Source organism: Cibotium barometz, chromosome 2, assembly GCF_041138505.1.
Source record: "Cibotium barometz isolate CiBa-2024 chromosome 2, ASM4113850v1, whole genome shotgun sequence".
Lineage (NCBI taxonomy): Eukaryota > Viridiplantae > Streptophyta > Polypodiopsida > Cyatheales > Cibotiaceae > Cibotium > Cibotium barometz.
The window spans coordinates 18,902,717-18,918,081 of record NC_141047.1 but is presented as its reverse complement, the minus strand read 5'-3'; the positions used below and the strand labels follow the sequence as shown (position 1 = coordinate 18,918,081).

Here is a 15,365-nt window from a genome sequence, read left to right as displayed (position 1 = left end):
TGAATACAAAGTGGGGATCATGGGGCCTATTTATATGGCCCCATGCATGCAGTCGGCCAGCGCATGAAGTGCCACCAGCCCTCCACGACTAGGCAAAGCCAGTCGGCCAGCAGAAAAACACCACGACCTCCTCTGATCAAGTCAGCCAGTCTTCAGGAACACATGAGTGCAGTCAGCCAGCATCAGAGGCTCCTGCCAGCATGTGGCATCCACCCACACCAAGGAAAAATGGGGGAAAAAAAAGGGGAGTGAGGAAAAATGATAAAACACCTATACAGGGTAGGCACTGTTAGAAGTCATCTCCTGTCTAGATTTATACACCAGGGCCTTTGTTGGGGGTGTGCCCGCCCTTATGAGGTGTTTTATCATTTTTCCCCACACTCCGTATTTTTCCCCTATTTTTCCCATTTTTTCTGTGGCTTGGGAGGCAGTCTAGTAGTGGCAGGTGGACCCAGAGCCTGGCCGACTGCATCTGTGACATGGCCGACTGCACTATATGAGTCGTGGGACTCCTCTGCTGCTGGCCGACCTATTGTGATGCTGGCCGACTGTATTTATCAATCGTGGAGGATTTCTGTGTCCAGTCGGCTGCCCTACAGCAGGCCGACTGCTGATGTGGGGGCATATATATAGGCCCCCAGCCCCATACCACTATTTGTATCATTTCTCGGGATCTTCTTGTGTATATAGAGCAGAGTTACACGCCTACATCTCTCTCTCTCTTGTGCTGTTTTTCTGCCTGCGTTTTTGCTCTTGTGTTCCCAGATTTGGTCATCATCTCCGCTGCGTATTCTGACATGGTAAAAGCCCTAGGCTCTAGATAGGTCTTGGGATTTGTGTGAGCAAGAGGGTGACTGTTTTGTGGCTGATTGGTGGACTGTTTTGGACTGTTCGGGAAGAGGAGAAGCAAGAGGACGGCGGGCTGATTTGCTGGACAGCCACTTGCAGGTTTTAGTTCTTCGTTGTTCCCAGCCACCCACCCTTTTCAGAGTACATCCCCGCTATGGCAGATCTGTTTGAGATGGCCGAGAGACATGTGAAGATCCCGACACTCCCCACGTTCCCGGTGGACCGTCATTTGGACGGGAGTAACTACGGCATATGGAAGGTTATGATGGAATCTGTTTTGGAGTCTTACGACCTCGGCGATTTCGTCGTCGTCGGTGTTCCACGGCCGGAAGTAGAGGAAGGGGAGTTACCGTCAACCCGAAAGGACCGGGAGGCTCAGACACAGATGTGGGATCGTGTCAACGCCAGGGTCCGTTCGTTTATTTTCCTCAACTGCACACCACAGGTACTCAATCATGTAAAGCACATGACGCTGGCCAGAGGTATATGGCAGCATTTGGCCTCACTTTACAACAGGGTATCGCCCATGAAGAGGATTTCCTTGGAAGTACAAATGCGGGTTATGAGCCCTACAAAGTCGTCGACGATGCGGGAGCATATTAACAAGCTGGAGGCTCTTCAGCAGGAAGTCCTTCAGGCTGGGAAGGAGATATCGTCAGAGGACATGGCCATCACGTTGCTGTCACATTTGCCCTCTTCGTACTCAGCATTTTACTCCTCTTTGATTACCAGTGGCAAGCTCAGCACCATCACGTGGGAGGAGCTTGTGCCCATGGTCCTGGACCAGGAGGAACAATTCACGAACCCTCCTCAAGGTGGAGGTTCGGAGGCCTTTACTGGCCAACGGTCGAAAGGCCGTAACTCGGGCAAAGGGAAGGCTTCATCGGAGAAGTCTTCTGAGAAGAAGTCCGACGCTGACCGCGAGAAACTAAAGGCAGAGAGGACCTGTAATGATTGTGGTGAGAAAGGCCACTATTAGAGGCAGTGTCCCAAGCGGAAGACCGAGAAGGGTGAAGATTCCTCAGTAGCAATCATGAAGACTCCGGCTTTTGTGCACCTGGAGGTGATGGACACCGATGTTTCATTTTCTTCAGGCAGGGAGGAGATTGGAGGACTCTCCGCAACGGATACTCGGGAGTGGATTCTCGATAGTGGTGCTTCCAGGCACATGACTCCTTCCCGTTCCGGTTTACAGGATCTCTGCACGCTTTCTGGTCATATTCTTACTGGGGATACGTCCACTATCCCAGTTCACAATGAGGGCAAGATGGAGATAGTTCCCGATGGCAGAGGGGGGAAGCATTCCTCCCAGGTATTGTATGTTCCGGCACTTGGTTTTCATCTGTTGTCAGTGCATCAAGTTTGCAAGACTGGCGTACGGATGGAGTTTGATGAGCATTTTGTTGCTCTCTCGGATAAAGCAACAGGCCAAGTGGTAAGGGAAGGCGGAGTGGAGAATGGAGTTTACAGGCTTTCAGCACTCTCTCTCCCAGGTCCTCAGGGTTGTGATGAGTGGCAGTCTGACAGGTCACTTATGCTCTGATGTCTCGTCGTGTTCGGGACAAAGAACCTCCAGTAGTTGAGGATGTTCTTTCCACGGGGACCTTTCGGAAAGCCAGGCAGGTGGCAAGTGCTTACTTGCAGAAGGAGGTGGTTTCTCCAGGCTTTGTGGTTCCGGATTCAGAGGGGGTGGTTGACAAGTTCCATTAGGTTTCCAGGACTTGTTTGTGCACCGTAACAGGTGCTGATCCTTGTGAGCAGTGTGATGTCTCTGTGACTCAGAAGCTGTATGGTTCATTGATCTGGTTGATGGACACCAGATTGGACGGGAGCTTCCTGATGAGGCGGTTGAGCTCATGGTTGCGGATGTCTCTTTGGGAGGCAGGATTGTGTTTCCTGTGGTTTCTGCGGCATGCGAAGGATCAGGGACTCTTGTACACAGGAGGGGGATTGTTGGATGGAGTCCGACTCCACGGTTGGAGTGACTCGGTTTGGGGAGGAGATCCGGACACGAGGAGATCTACTTATGGCCCAGGAGCAGTTTTACGGAGCAGGAGGAGGTTACATTGCAGGTTTGGGCTTTCATTGGAGGAACCCATGGTCATCCAAAGGCACTTTGTTCGTGAACAGATCGTTGCTGATGACATCTTGCTAGAGTTCTGTTCGACGGAGGACAGTACGGTGGACCTCTTCACCTGTCTAGATTTAGAAGTCATCTCCTGTCTAGATTTATACACCAGGGCCTTTGTTGTGGGTGTGCCCGCCCTTATGAGGTGTTTTATCATTTTTCCCCACACTCCGTATTTTTCCCCTATTTTTCCCATTTTTTCTGTGGCTTGGGAGGCAGTCTAGTAGTGGCAGGTGGACCCAGAGCCTGGCCGACTGCATCTGTGACATGGCCAACTGCACTGTATGAGTCGTGGGACTCCTCTGCTGATGGCCGACCTATTGTGATGCTGGCCGACTGTATTTATCAGTCGTGGAGGATTTCTGTGTCCAGTCGGCTGCCCTACAGCAAGCCGACTGCTGATGTGGGGGCATATATATAGGCCCCCAGCCCCATACCACTATTTGTATCATTTCTCGGGATCTTCTTGTGTATATAGAGCAGAGTTACACGCCTACATCTCTCTCTCTCTTGTGCTGCCTGCGTTTTTGCTCATCATCGTACTGTCCTCCGTCGAACAGAACTCTAGCAAGATGTCATCAGCAACGATCTATTCACGAACAAAGTGCCTGTGGATGTCCATGGGTTCCTCCAATGGAAGCCCAATCCTACAATGCAACCTCTACAACCTCACCACCTCACAAAGCAGCATCACAAGCAGCCCGGTACTCTGCCTCTGTCGTCGACAAGGCAAAAGATGACTGCCTCTTACTGCTCCATAAAACTGCTCCTAGGCCTGAAGTAGATCTCCTCATGTCTGGATCTCCTCCCCAAACTGAGTCACTCCCACCGTGGAGTAAACTCCATCAATCAATCCCCCTCCTGAGTACAAGAGTCCATGATCCTTCGCATGCCACAGAAACCACAGGATACGCAATCCTGCCTCCCAAAGAGTCATCTGCAACCATGAGCTCAACAGCCTCATCAGGAAGCTCACGTCCAATCTGGTGTCTATCAACAAGATCAATGAACCATTCTGCTTCTCAGTCAAAGAGGCATCACACTGCTCACAAGGATCAACACCTGTTACAGTGAAAAACCAAGTCCTGGAAACCTGCTGAAGACCATGCAAGGCCTTCTGAAACCTGTCAACCACCCCCTCTGAATCCGAAACCACAAAGCCTGGGGTATGCACCTCCTTTTGCAAATAATCAAAAGCCACCTGCCTGGCTTTCCGAAAGGTCCCCGTGGAAAGAACATCCTCATCCACAGGAGGTTCTTTGTCCCGAATACTACGAGACATCAGAGCATAAGTGACCTGTTCAGTTTCCTCTGACACATCAGTACTGGAGAGTTCCTGCCAACTGCTGCCATCCACTGGCAAGCTATCCACCATCTGGTCTCGGAAAGCCTGTACCTGCAGCATATCCACACTTAAGTGGCCATTACTGTCACGTGCACACCAGTCAGGTGTACAGTGACATGGCATCATTACGGCATCATTAGCATCATCAGATTCATCAGGCATTTTACCAGCATTTATCAGGTATTTTTATGCATTTTTGGGGCAGCCAACTACCATTTATGGTATTTTATTAGCATATTATGGGAGACATGAACTGGCCGACTGCATCAGTGCTGGCCGACCAGCCCTCTCTCACCCATATAAATACAGGCGCCTCTCCATTCAGTAGATCATCATCCATTCAGTCATCAGGCTCATCAGAGTGAAGCGCATCCTCATCTGGAGCATCTGGCGTTTCAGCATATCAGCCTCAGCTTCATCATCAGCAAACGCAGCCTCCTCTGGAGCATCATGCGTTTCAGCCATCAGCATTCAGATTAACGCATCAGCATCAGCATCTTCATCAGTTAACGCATCTACATCAGCATTCGTCCTCAGCAAACGCATCATCATCAGCCCATCAGATCTGCGTTTCATCCTCAGGACAGCATTCAGCATCATATTCAGCAGTTCAGCCCGCATATAGGCAGCATATTCAGTCTTACAGATCCATTTGGATCATCATTGTAACTTCATTCATTCATTTAATATAGCTGCATTGCATTGACACATACTTGTCTATCTGTTTGTCTCTTAAACATCATTAAGTGCAGTTAAGTGTAGGCTAAGGTTGTGATTACTACGGTCTCATCCCTCTCATGTCACATTGGTATCAGAGCGTTACAGGGTAACCAGCCTTAGAGCATGTTCAGTTCATCAGTCACTCAATCAGTCATCATTTTTATCACTTCCGCACAGTTAAACCCAGTTCTGAAAATTTTGCAAGCCACCCTTAGGGATTTTCCCTTAGGTCTGCATTAGTAACCCATCCATCTGCATTCTTGCACAGCATTTAGGGTTGCACATGGCTCGCATAGCAGTTATCATAGCAGTCATCTTAGCAGTCATCCTAGCAGTCAGTCCTGCATACATGTTACCCATGAACTCTCAGGGAAGACGGACATCCATCATCAAAGGAGCACATAAGTTTTGGCTTCAACTGGCAGCAGGGAGTTTCTCTTCCACAGAAGACGGAAGTTTGCTCCAACATCGCCTCAGGAGGTTCAGAGCTTCAGGTACGACGGAGATGGTAGGTGAAAGGTTTCCAGGAACAGGTCAGGGGTGACTCAGGTAGTTGCCATTCAGTTCCCGCAGTACATAGAGTCTTGGCTCAAGGATTTCACTCCTGCAGACGGCCTCAGTCCCAGCAGAAGACAGAAGGGGGCAGTGGTTCGGAGGAGAAGGATCGCAGACGAGTCGAAGGTTGCCAGGTATCCACCCAGCAACAGTTTAGCAGCGGGGAATGTCACGTGCACACCAGTCAGGTGTACAGTGACATGGCATCATTACGGCATCATTAGCATCATCAGATTCATCAGGCATTTTACCAGCATTTATCAGGTATTTTTATGCATTTTTGGGGCAGCCAACTACCATTTATGGTATTTTATTAGCATATTATGGGAGACATGAACTGGCCGACTGCATCAGTGCTGGCCGACCAGCCCTCTCTCACCCATATAAATACAGGCGCCTCTCCATTCAGTAGATCATCATCCATTCAGTCATCAGGCTCATCAGAGTGAAGCGCATCCTCATCTGGAGCATCTGGCGTTTCAGCATATCAGCCTCAGCTTCATCATCAGCAAACGCAGCCTCCTCTGGAGCATCATGCGTTTCAGCCATCAGCATTCAGATTAACGCATCAGCATCAGCATCTTCATCAGTTAACGCATCTACATCAGCATTCGTCCTCAGCAAACGCATCATCATCAGCCCATCAGATCTGCGTTTCATCCTCAGGACAGCATTCAGCATCATATTCAGCAGTTCAGCCCGCATATAGGCAGCATATTCAGTCTTACAGATCCATTTGGATCATCATTGTAACTTCATTCATTCATTTAATATAGCTGCATTGCATTGACACATACTTGTCTATCTGTTTGTCTCTTAAACATCATTAAGTGCAGTTAAGTGTAGGCTAAGGTTGTGATTACTACGGTCTCATCCCTCTCATGTCACAATTACCAAACTGCCACTCATCACAAACTTGAGGACCTGGGAGAGAGAGTGCTGAAAGCTTGTAAACTCCATTCTCCACTCCGCCTTCCCAAACCACCTGGCCTGTTGCTTTGTCCCGAAGAGCAACAAAATGCTCATCAAACTCCACCCGTACGCCAGTCTTGCAAACCTGATGCACTGACATCAGATGAAAACCAAGTGACGGAATATACAACACCTCGGAAGAATGTTCCCCCCTCTGCCATCGGGAACTATCTCCAACCTGCCGTCACTGTGAACTGGGATAGTGGATGTATCCCCAGTAAGAAATTGACCAGAATACCTGCACAGATCTTGTAAATCTGAACGGCAAGGAGTCATGTGCCTGGAAGCACCACTATCTAGAATCCACTCCCGAGTATCCGTTGCGGAGAATCCTCCAATCTCCTCCCTGCCTGAAGAAAATGAAACATCAGTGTCCATCACCTCCAGGTGTATAAAAGCCGGAGTTTTCATGATTGTTGCTGAGGAATCTTCACCCTTCTCGGTCTTCCGCTTGGGACACTGCCTCCAATAGTGGCCTTTCTCGCCACAATCATTACAGGTCCTCTCTGCCTTTAGTTTCTCGCGGTCAGCATCGGATGTCTTCTCAGAAGACTTCTCCGAGGAAGCCTTCCTTTGCCTGTGTTACGGCCTTTCGACCGTTGGCCAGTTAAGGCCTCCGAACCTCCACCCTGAGGAGGGTTTGTGAATCGTTCCTCCTGGTCCAAGACCATGGGCACAAGCTCCTCCCACGTGATGGTGCTGAGCCTGCCACTGGTAATCAAAGACAAGTAAAATGCTGAGTACTGAGAGGGCAAGTGCGACAGCAACGTTATGGCCATGTCCTCTAACGATATCTCCTTCCCAGCTTGAAGAACTTCCTGCTAAAGAGCCTGCAGCTTGTTAACATGCTCCCGCATCGTCAACGACTTTGCAGGGCTCATAACCCGCATCTGTACTTCCAAGGAAATCCTCTTCATGGGTGATACCCTATTGTAAAGAGAGGCCAAATGCTGCCATATACCTCTGGCCAGCATCATATGCTTTACATGATTGATTACCTACGATGTGCAATTGAGAAAGATAAACGAACGGACCCTGGCGTTGACACGATCCCACGTCTGTGCCTGTGCCTCTCAGTCCTTCTTCATCGACAGTAACTCCCCTTCCTCTGCTTTCGACCGTGGAACCCCGATAACGATGAAATCAGCAAGGTCATATGACTCCAACCCAGACTCCATCATCACCTTCCAGATGCCGTAATTCTTCCCGTCCAACTAACGGTCCACTGAGACGTGGGGAGAGTCGGGATCTTCACATGCTTCTCAGCCATCTCTAACAAATCTGCCATCGCGGGGATGTAACTGAAAAGGGTGGGTGGGTGGGAAAAAAAACTCTAAACCTGCAAGTGGCTGTCCAGCACTTTAGCCCGCCTTCCTCATGCAACTTCTCTACCCGAACAGTCCAAAACAGTCCACCAATCAGTAACTTAACTATCCCCCTCTTGCTCAGAAAACTCCCAAGATCTATCAAGAGCCTAGGGCTCTGATACCATGTCAAAATACGCAGCGGAAATGATAACCAAACTTGAGACCACAAGAGCAAGTAGAGTGCAGAAAATAGACAGCACAAGAAAGACAGAGAGATAGGCGTGTAAACTCTTCTCTATACACAAGATCCCAAGAAAAACTAAATGAATACAAAGTGGGGATCATGGGGCCTATTTATATGGCCCCATGCATGCAGTCGGCCAACACATGAAGTGCCACCAGCCCTCCACGACTGGGCAAAGCCAGTCGGCCAGCAGAAAAACACCACGACCTCCTCTGATCAAGTCGGCCAGTCTTCAGGAACACATGAGTGCAGTCGGCCAGCATCAGAGGCTCCTGCCACCATGTGGCATCCACCCACACCAAGGAAAAATGGGGAAAAAATACGGGGAGTGAGGAAAAATGATAAAAACCTATACAGGGCGGGCCCACCACAAAAGAGGCCCTGGTGTCTATTAAAGACAGGAGATGACTTCTAACATTTCCAAGCCAGGACCAATACAACAAATGAATATAATATCAAACGTCAAGATCGAGCCGAGGTTGATGTCGAGGCACAAGATAGTTGATGCCAAGCTCACCACGAGGATGACCCACAAAAGTTTTACACCGGGCTAGAACCAATATCCAATACTTGAATCAAATTCTGAGGCTTTCAAACACCCACAAGAACTCTTCACGTAATATGGACAGGAATCCCAAGATGGCAAACTCCAAAGTGATAACTGCTGAATAGGACAGGGGACTATACAAGATAGCGAATGGTTGGTTTCACTATTGTTGAGGGCTGAATAAAAGATGGCAGCACAGTAGAAAACAAAATTGTGCTTCAAGGGCTTCTTCAGGCAGACCAGGGTAGTGCTTTTGGCGCCAAACGTTGCTCTCCAAAGGGCTACATTAGCCAACGGTGCTGTGTTGGCGGTGGTGCTACTGGAGTGGCACAAGCGCCACTTGGCTGCGCAAGAAACTCTGTGCACAGGTGGCGGACAGTTGCAGTAAAGGCGTTGCTAGCTGAGTCAAGCAACGCAGTCGGCTACAGGAGGGATAAAGCGGCACTAGAGCACAAGGCAGCACAAGCACACAAGGAGATGTAGGTGTTGCAGGGCAGAGGCGGCGGCTGGTGCTGACTGGACCATAGTCACTAGAAACGAGAAACAGGAACAGAAACGTTGAGGAATGGAAATGGGGAAACGAGTTTTTAGGAGTGGAAACGGCCGTTCCTGTGACAACATCACTTGGGAAACCAGAAACGGCCATGGAAACGGATGGGGTCCTGAAACGAAGAAACGCATTTCTAGGGGCTGAAACGGCCATTTCTTGTGACTATGGACTGGACAGGTCGGTGTTCTGCTCAGGGTGGCGCAAAGTTTACAAGGCAAGGGCGGCTAGCATTGCAAAGCAGCGCTCAACAGCTGGCGCTTGAGCTAGAGGTGCAGGTGGCCGCCAGTAGGCAGAAGTGGCACAATACACAAAGGCAGCACTGCTTTCTTTGGCGGAACAGAGACGGAGCAAGGGGTTGAAGGGTGGTGCAACCGTTGGAGCAACGATGGTTATAGGCGCTACAAAGGTGGCCGTCGGTAGATGGGAAGCAGTTGGGTGATGAAGAGGATGATGATGACAAGTCTCTTCTTCAAATTCTCCAATAGTTCTTCTATGCTCCGCCTAGAGAGTGCATGCTCTTTTAAATACTTGAGGGGATGCCTGCTTTTTACCACACTTTGCTTTTGCCTTTATCCCCTAGCTTTTGTTTTATTTTCGTGCTTTTGCTTTGCCTCCTTGCTTTTGCTTTAATAATAGTCAAATACCTTGATTTATGCTTTTACAACTTCAAGGCCTTGCTTTTTGGCCCTGGAGCTACTTTTTGAAAAAGCGACTTATAGCTTTTTGACTCAATTCGACGTGCTAATTCCAACGGTGCCTTCAGCTTTTTGGTCAACGAAGTTTAACTTTTGCTTTTTCCTACTTTCTAACCCAGACGAATGCTTTTTCCAATTCCAACTTTAGGAACCCTATTTCCATATGTCCATCTTCCTGTCCATGTGTCCATGCATGAGTTCTATCATGTGAAAAGAGCATGGAGGACCAAATAGTTACAACTCCTTATGAAGCAACGTTTGGAAGACCATTCCAATCGCTATTGACCAGAACCTCATCTTCAGTACCTGAAGCGAACAGAATGACGGAGTCTTACCAGGAGATTTTGGAATCAGTTAAAGACAGGTTGGCTAAAGCACAGCAAGGCAAGCCTACACTTGACAAGCCAATAAAGATCGTAGTTATGTGAAGTTCTCGGAAGGAGATTGGGTTTATCTTCAGATTATGAAGCAACAACTGAAATAGGCGGGCAAGCAATGCCCAAAGTCATCGTTCAAGAACTTCGGACCTTTTCCTATCTAGAGAAAGATCAATGAGGTGTCAATGAAGTTGATGCTACCTCCGAGCTGGACTATGCACAATGTGTTCCATGTCAATTGGCTAAAACCATATGCTGGTCCAATCCCTTCAGAAGTTAAAGACGAAGCAAAACTAGACATAGTTGACAAAGCCGAAGTGATGGTTCCAGAACAAATTCTTTTGCACCGCTTCAAGCATGGCTCAAGCCGAAGACAGAGACATTTCCTCACGAAGTTTCAAGACCAAGGGACTCACGAAGCAGTTTGGCTTGACAAAGATTTCTTCAAAGACTATCCGGCTTTATTGACGGACTATTTGGAGGCTATGCAACTTCCGTCAAATTAAGCAAAAGGGGATGTCACGTGCATCCCACACTTGGATGCCACGTGGACAGATCTCAACAGAAGGTGCAAGACCTAGAGTGGAAACTGGTCCTATGTGAGTCCCAGTCAAGGACGAGTTAGCCACGGTTCCAGTCTAAGCGTCCAAGGTCAGGTGTGCATTGTGCCGCGCATGAAGCAATGTCGGTCCGTACTGTGATTCTCCCTCTGGAATGATGTCAGGTGTCCTGAGTATTTGGTTTGCAACCACAAGCCAAGCATCTGTAGGAAGCATGTAGACACTATTTCTTGTATATAATACAAACATTAGTTTAGGAGTCTTGTCTATATTGTATATGTGACTCCGCTGCACTAGCACATAGGCACAAAAGTTTGATTTTATCCCCATCATTATAATCCTACAGTATATGGTGCTTATCCACCACGTTATTATCAACCATCAATAGGTTATGATCCACATCCACATCCACCTCCATCCTCTACACCACCATATACTGCACCATACCCTCTTGCTACCCCCCAAGTGCAGCAGAGCTTACCCCATAAATGACACATTAGAAATGGAACTAGGGAGGGGGAAGCTTCGAGAATTACTTCAGCTATGCCAACACCAAGAGATCCACAGAGAACCAAGCAAGTCCATATTTCAAAACTTGTAACCAATTTGAAGGCTTATAACTACTCCAATCGGCCAATCTTTTGCGAGCCCAAAAAACATAAAATTCACTAAATGCGTGCATATTAAGCGAAAAAGATGTCCAGCTTTGGGTGCCTAGCTTGGGCACTTTTGGGCACCTATGTGGGCTGGTTAGCAGCCCCAAAACCTGGTCGATACGGATTAGCGTGTCCTTGTGGCACCCAGTTATAATGTGCAAACAACATAGTCGTAGATTAATGGAATGTCTGTGTGGTGCATTTTCAGCCTTCTGCTTCTATGTTAGGCACTTGCATAGTCAATAGTCTTAAAATGCATGTCTTGCACTTTGAAGACGACCCTTGCTGCACCTCCCAAAAGAATCACAAGTGATGTCATAATCATAGACAACATGCCCCAAGTCTCTAACCAAACAGCCCAAGACAGCCATGCACAGACAAGTGACCATGATTCGTGAGAATCGGAGGAGGCCACACCTCGTATGTGATCCACATACTCTCAAGCACATCATGTATGTGTGTGTGTGTGTGTGTGTGAGAGAGAGAGAGATGCTGGCACATAATGCCACATTGCTTATTGACTTTGTCCGTCAAACGCAGCCCTGGACAAAGATGTTGGTAACCATGTGTGCACACATGAAAGTAGATGCTTATGGTCACTGGGTTTTGGATCACTCGGATGTCATTTTTGGTCATCTTACTGGGCGCATACCAGGTTGCCCTTCTGCCACTTCTTTGATTACAGCTTGGCAACAGATCTTATGTTCCATCCATCGATCCGGTAGACCTCCGCATACAAGGAACTCACTCCGATCTCAGAGAATTCATTGGAGTCAAGCCTTTCCTCAGCCTTTAGCATTGGATCACCCAAGAAAGGCTTATCATCTATTGACTTTGGGAATACGTATGGTACAAGATGTGGTTGATGAGCATGGTATGGTTCTTTCTTTCCCCAGGGCCACCAGGCAATGGCATTTGGGCATACATCATAGGCCGATATGGCGTGCCATAGCTAAACTTCTAGCTCCATTTCAGCCAGTACCCCCTCTTAAGGAGGAGGATTCATTACAGTATTGGCATTTTAATCATCAGCAGCCGGGTTATGCCTCATTCCCATTCCATCTCCTCACTACTTCCAAGGCCTACCGTTTGCTTATTCCTCAACCTTTGATAGTGGAACATGGAAGCGGGCTATTATGGCACTTGGATAAGCCTTTGCCCTAGTGGAAATTGACTTTAAAAAAGGTGTGAGTCAAAGTTGCCACTTAAGCAGCAAGTCTTTTTTTTGGCAATGCATTACGGCGCACTACCGGTTGGCACTCTACTGGCTTAAAGGCGTATTGCTCCAACTTTATGTCGCTGTTGCCGCCTTATGCCCGAGACCGTACCTCACTTATTGTGGAGTTGCTTGCATTCCTACGATTTTCTTCAACACTTGACAGCACTGCTACAGTATAGATTCCCTCGACATCGCTTTGGGTGACTTTTTTGGATTTTTGGTAGATTGTCCCCGGCCTTACTGGGGTATGATCATTTCTTCACATGGGTGCGCTTCTGGGCTCTTTGGACCGTCTATTCCACCAGATATCATACGTACTTTTCTGGTGATGTTGTTCATCCCTTCCCCTATTTTCGTGCTGCCCTACTCCGGTCTCTTTGAGATTGCTATAATCTTGGCGAGCTTTCTCTCCAGCAATTTGAAAAATTTTCCCAGTTTTTTTTGTTCATTCTCATAGTTCCACCCGCTTCAGGTGACTATGACTGTCCAGTTTACTATTTAATATAAACAGTGGTTTCACAAAAACCAAAAAAAAAAAAAAAGTGTGTGTGTGTAGCCTATGATTTGAACTCATGCAGCTTATAACAAGATTATAAACAATTTGGTTACACCCGAAAGAGAAGAAAAGGACATAGTTCTTACTTGACTTAAATACACAAGACCTGCTTGCTGAGGCTTTAGCACACGTAACTTGACCGGCTTGAATGTCGAAGCGCAATTCATTGACTCTTTGAAGTGATCATTCAACAAATCCGGAAGACGAGACGCAAGATTAGCTATGGAGGGCAGCACCCTTTCGAAAAAGTTTTGAGCAACTGCACGTGTAATGAGCTAAAATAGGCAAAACAAAGCTCAATATAAGTTGCTTGATCAGTTACCCATCCTTGGTATGAAACAAAGGAAGTTTTTTGAAGCAACAAGTGGAGTGAAGACCACTATTGGTCTCCTTACAAGTAGTAAGTCTTCAATAATATAAAACTCTGCCCCGACAAGATTGCAATTGGCAATGCCTGACGGAGTATGAGGGTCTTTACAAACGTAACCTGGGGCCCGCCAGTAAGGGGAGATCCCTCATGGTCCAGGAGATCTCCTCCAACCTTCCAATGAGCCAGGAGATCTGTCTGTAACCTAGTTCTATGCCATGACGACATTACAATCTAGGGAAAGCTAAGTGTGATACCACTGCTATGTTCCCATAATTGGAGTGTCATACTGCTACAAGGACACTATGCCATTATGTGGAGACTATCGATCTGCTACTACTCATGCGCCATGAGGACTGATAACACTCATGCTCCATGAGGACCGAAAACAATTGACAACAATGTCTGCTACTCTTGCGCCATGGTGACTGAAAACATACAATAACAAATGAAATAAAGCGCATGATACTCACGTCATCGAAATACAATGTGATGCCATGCAAGGCAGCAGTGGAGAGATTAGGGAGGCGGCTCTGCTCACGGAGGTCATTGATGAAGTCACAGAGGGCTTCAGATCCATGGACCTGGCTAGTTGAGGGGCCTCGGATGAGCGCTTTAAGGGCGCAGCCGAGCTCGGGGGGCCAATGCAGGGCGCCGGAATCCGACCTGGAAAGGCGGGGGAGAAAGGGCAAAATCGAACCAGGTTCCTCCATGGCCATCATGGTGGCTTCTTCTTCTTCAAGGTCCTCTAACGAGGCGGAACAGAGGCCGTTTCCAAGCACTACCGCCTTTATGGGCACCATTTAAATACCTTCGGGCTTTGGCAAGTCTTTAAAGGATGTACTCTAAAGTTTTAATCCACATCCATCATTAATATATATATATATATATTTATTTATTTATTTATTGAATTTCAAAAAAGGGGCTTTCCATATGTACATATATTATTGATATTAGAAAATGGATCTCACGATAATAAGTTGGTATGTGCTAAACTTCTTAAGAAGGTGATGTTTCCTGAGTTGCACAACATAATCAGTCATTGTAATGTCCCTATATCTCTCGTTTTGGAATAAATTCTTTACCGAACTTTTTGACGATTTTTTTCATGACTTGCAGAGAAGGTGTGCTGACGTTGGTGTTTGTCATTCTGTAGCTAAAAAACAAGCTTTGTTACACATGCAAAACCTCTTACAACAATATGAAAAACGTATACATGATTTTGAAGGGTTGTCTTCTTAATAAATCAAGTGTTGCTACAATCAATAATGGTTTGTTAATGGAAGAGATTATGTTTGATGGCTTTTTCAATGGAAATGAGTCTTAATAGTTGTTAATCGAGAGCATTTGATATCATCCTTGAAGTCGTTTATTTGAACAATGATGGTATTTTTTTCCTTGATGTACTAGGTGGATCAAGTAAAACATATCTTTATTATAACGCCTTGCTATCTCGATTACATGGAGAGAACCAAGCTACTTTGGCATGTGCATCTTCTGAAATAGCTACATTGTTACTTTCAAATTGACATACTGCACACATTCGTTTCAAAATCCCATTAGTTCTTAATGCTTCCAAACACATGTAGTATAAAAGTTAATAGCCCATTGGAGGTGCTAACGCTTGCAAGATTAATCATTTGGGATGAGGCTCCAATGATACATCGGTATGCATATGAAGAATTGGACAGGACATTAAAAGACATTATGTAAAGTGA

The 15,365-nt window shown here is 47.0% G+C and overlaps 1 protein-coding gene across 9 annotated transcripts in view; it reads right to left on the bottom strand.

Moving 5' to 3' along the window:
* LOC147640760 (poly(ADP-ribose) glycohydrolase 1-like) overlaps positions 1-14,469 on the bottom strand; it is a 33,191-nt gene extending 18,722 nt beyond the window's left edge. For 8 of the 9 annotated variants that reach the window (XR_015268345.1, XM_086814840.1, XM_086814814.1 and 5 more), the window contains exons 1-2: positions 14,121-14,469; positions 13,367-13,555 (exon numbers count right to left, since the gene is read on the bottom strand). Coding sequence is in view for 8 of the 9 variants with exons in the window: in XM_086814840.1 (XP_086670966.1) it covers positions 13,367-13,555; positions 14,121-14,450 (519 nt within the window). In the remaining variant the exon portion in view is untranslated. The remainder of the gene's footprint in view (positions 1-13,366; positions 13,556-14,120) is intronic. The other variant, XM_086814873.1, reaches the window with a different exon arrangement.
* Between the last annotated feature and the right edge of the window lie 896 nt (positions 14,470-15,365).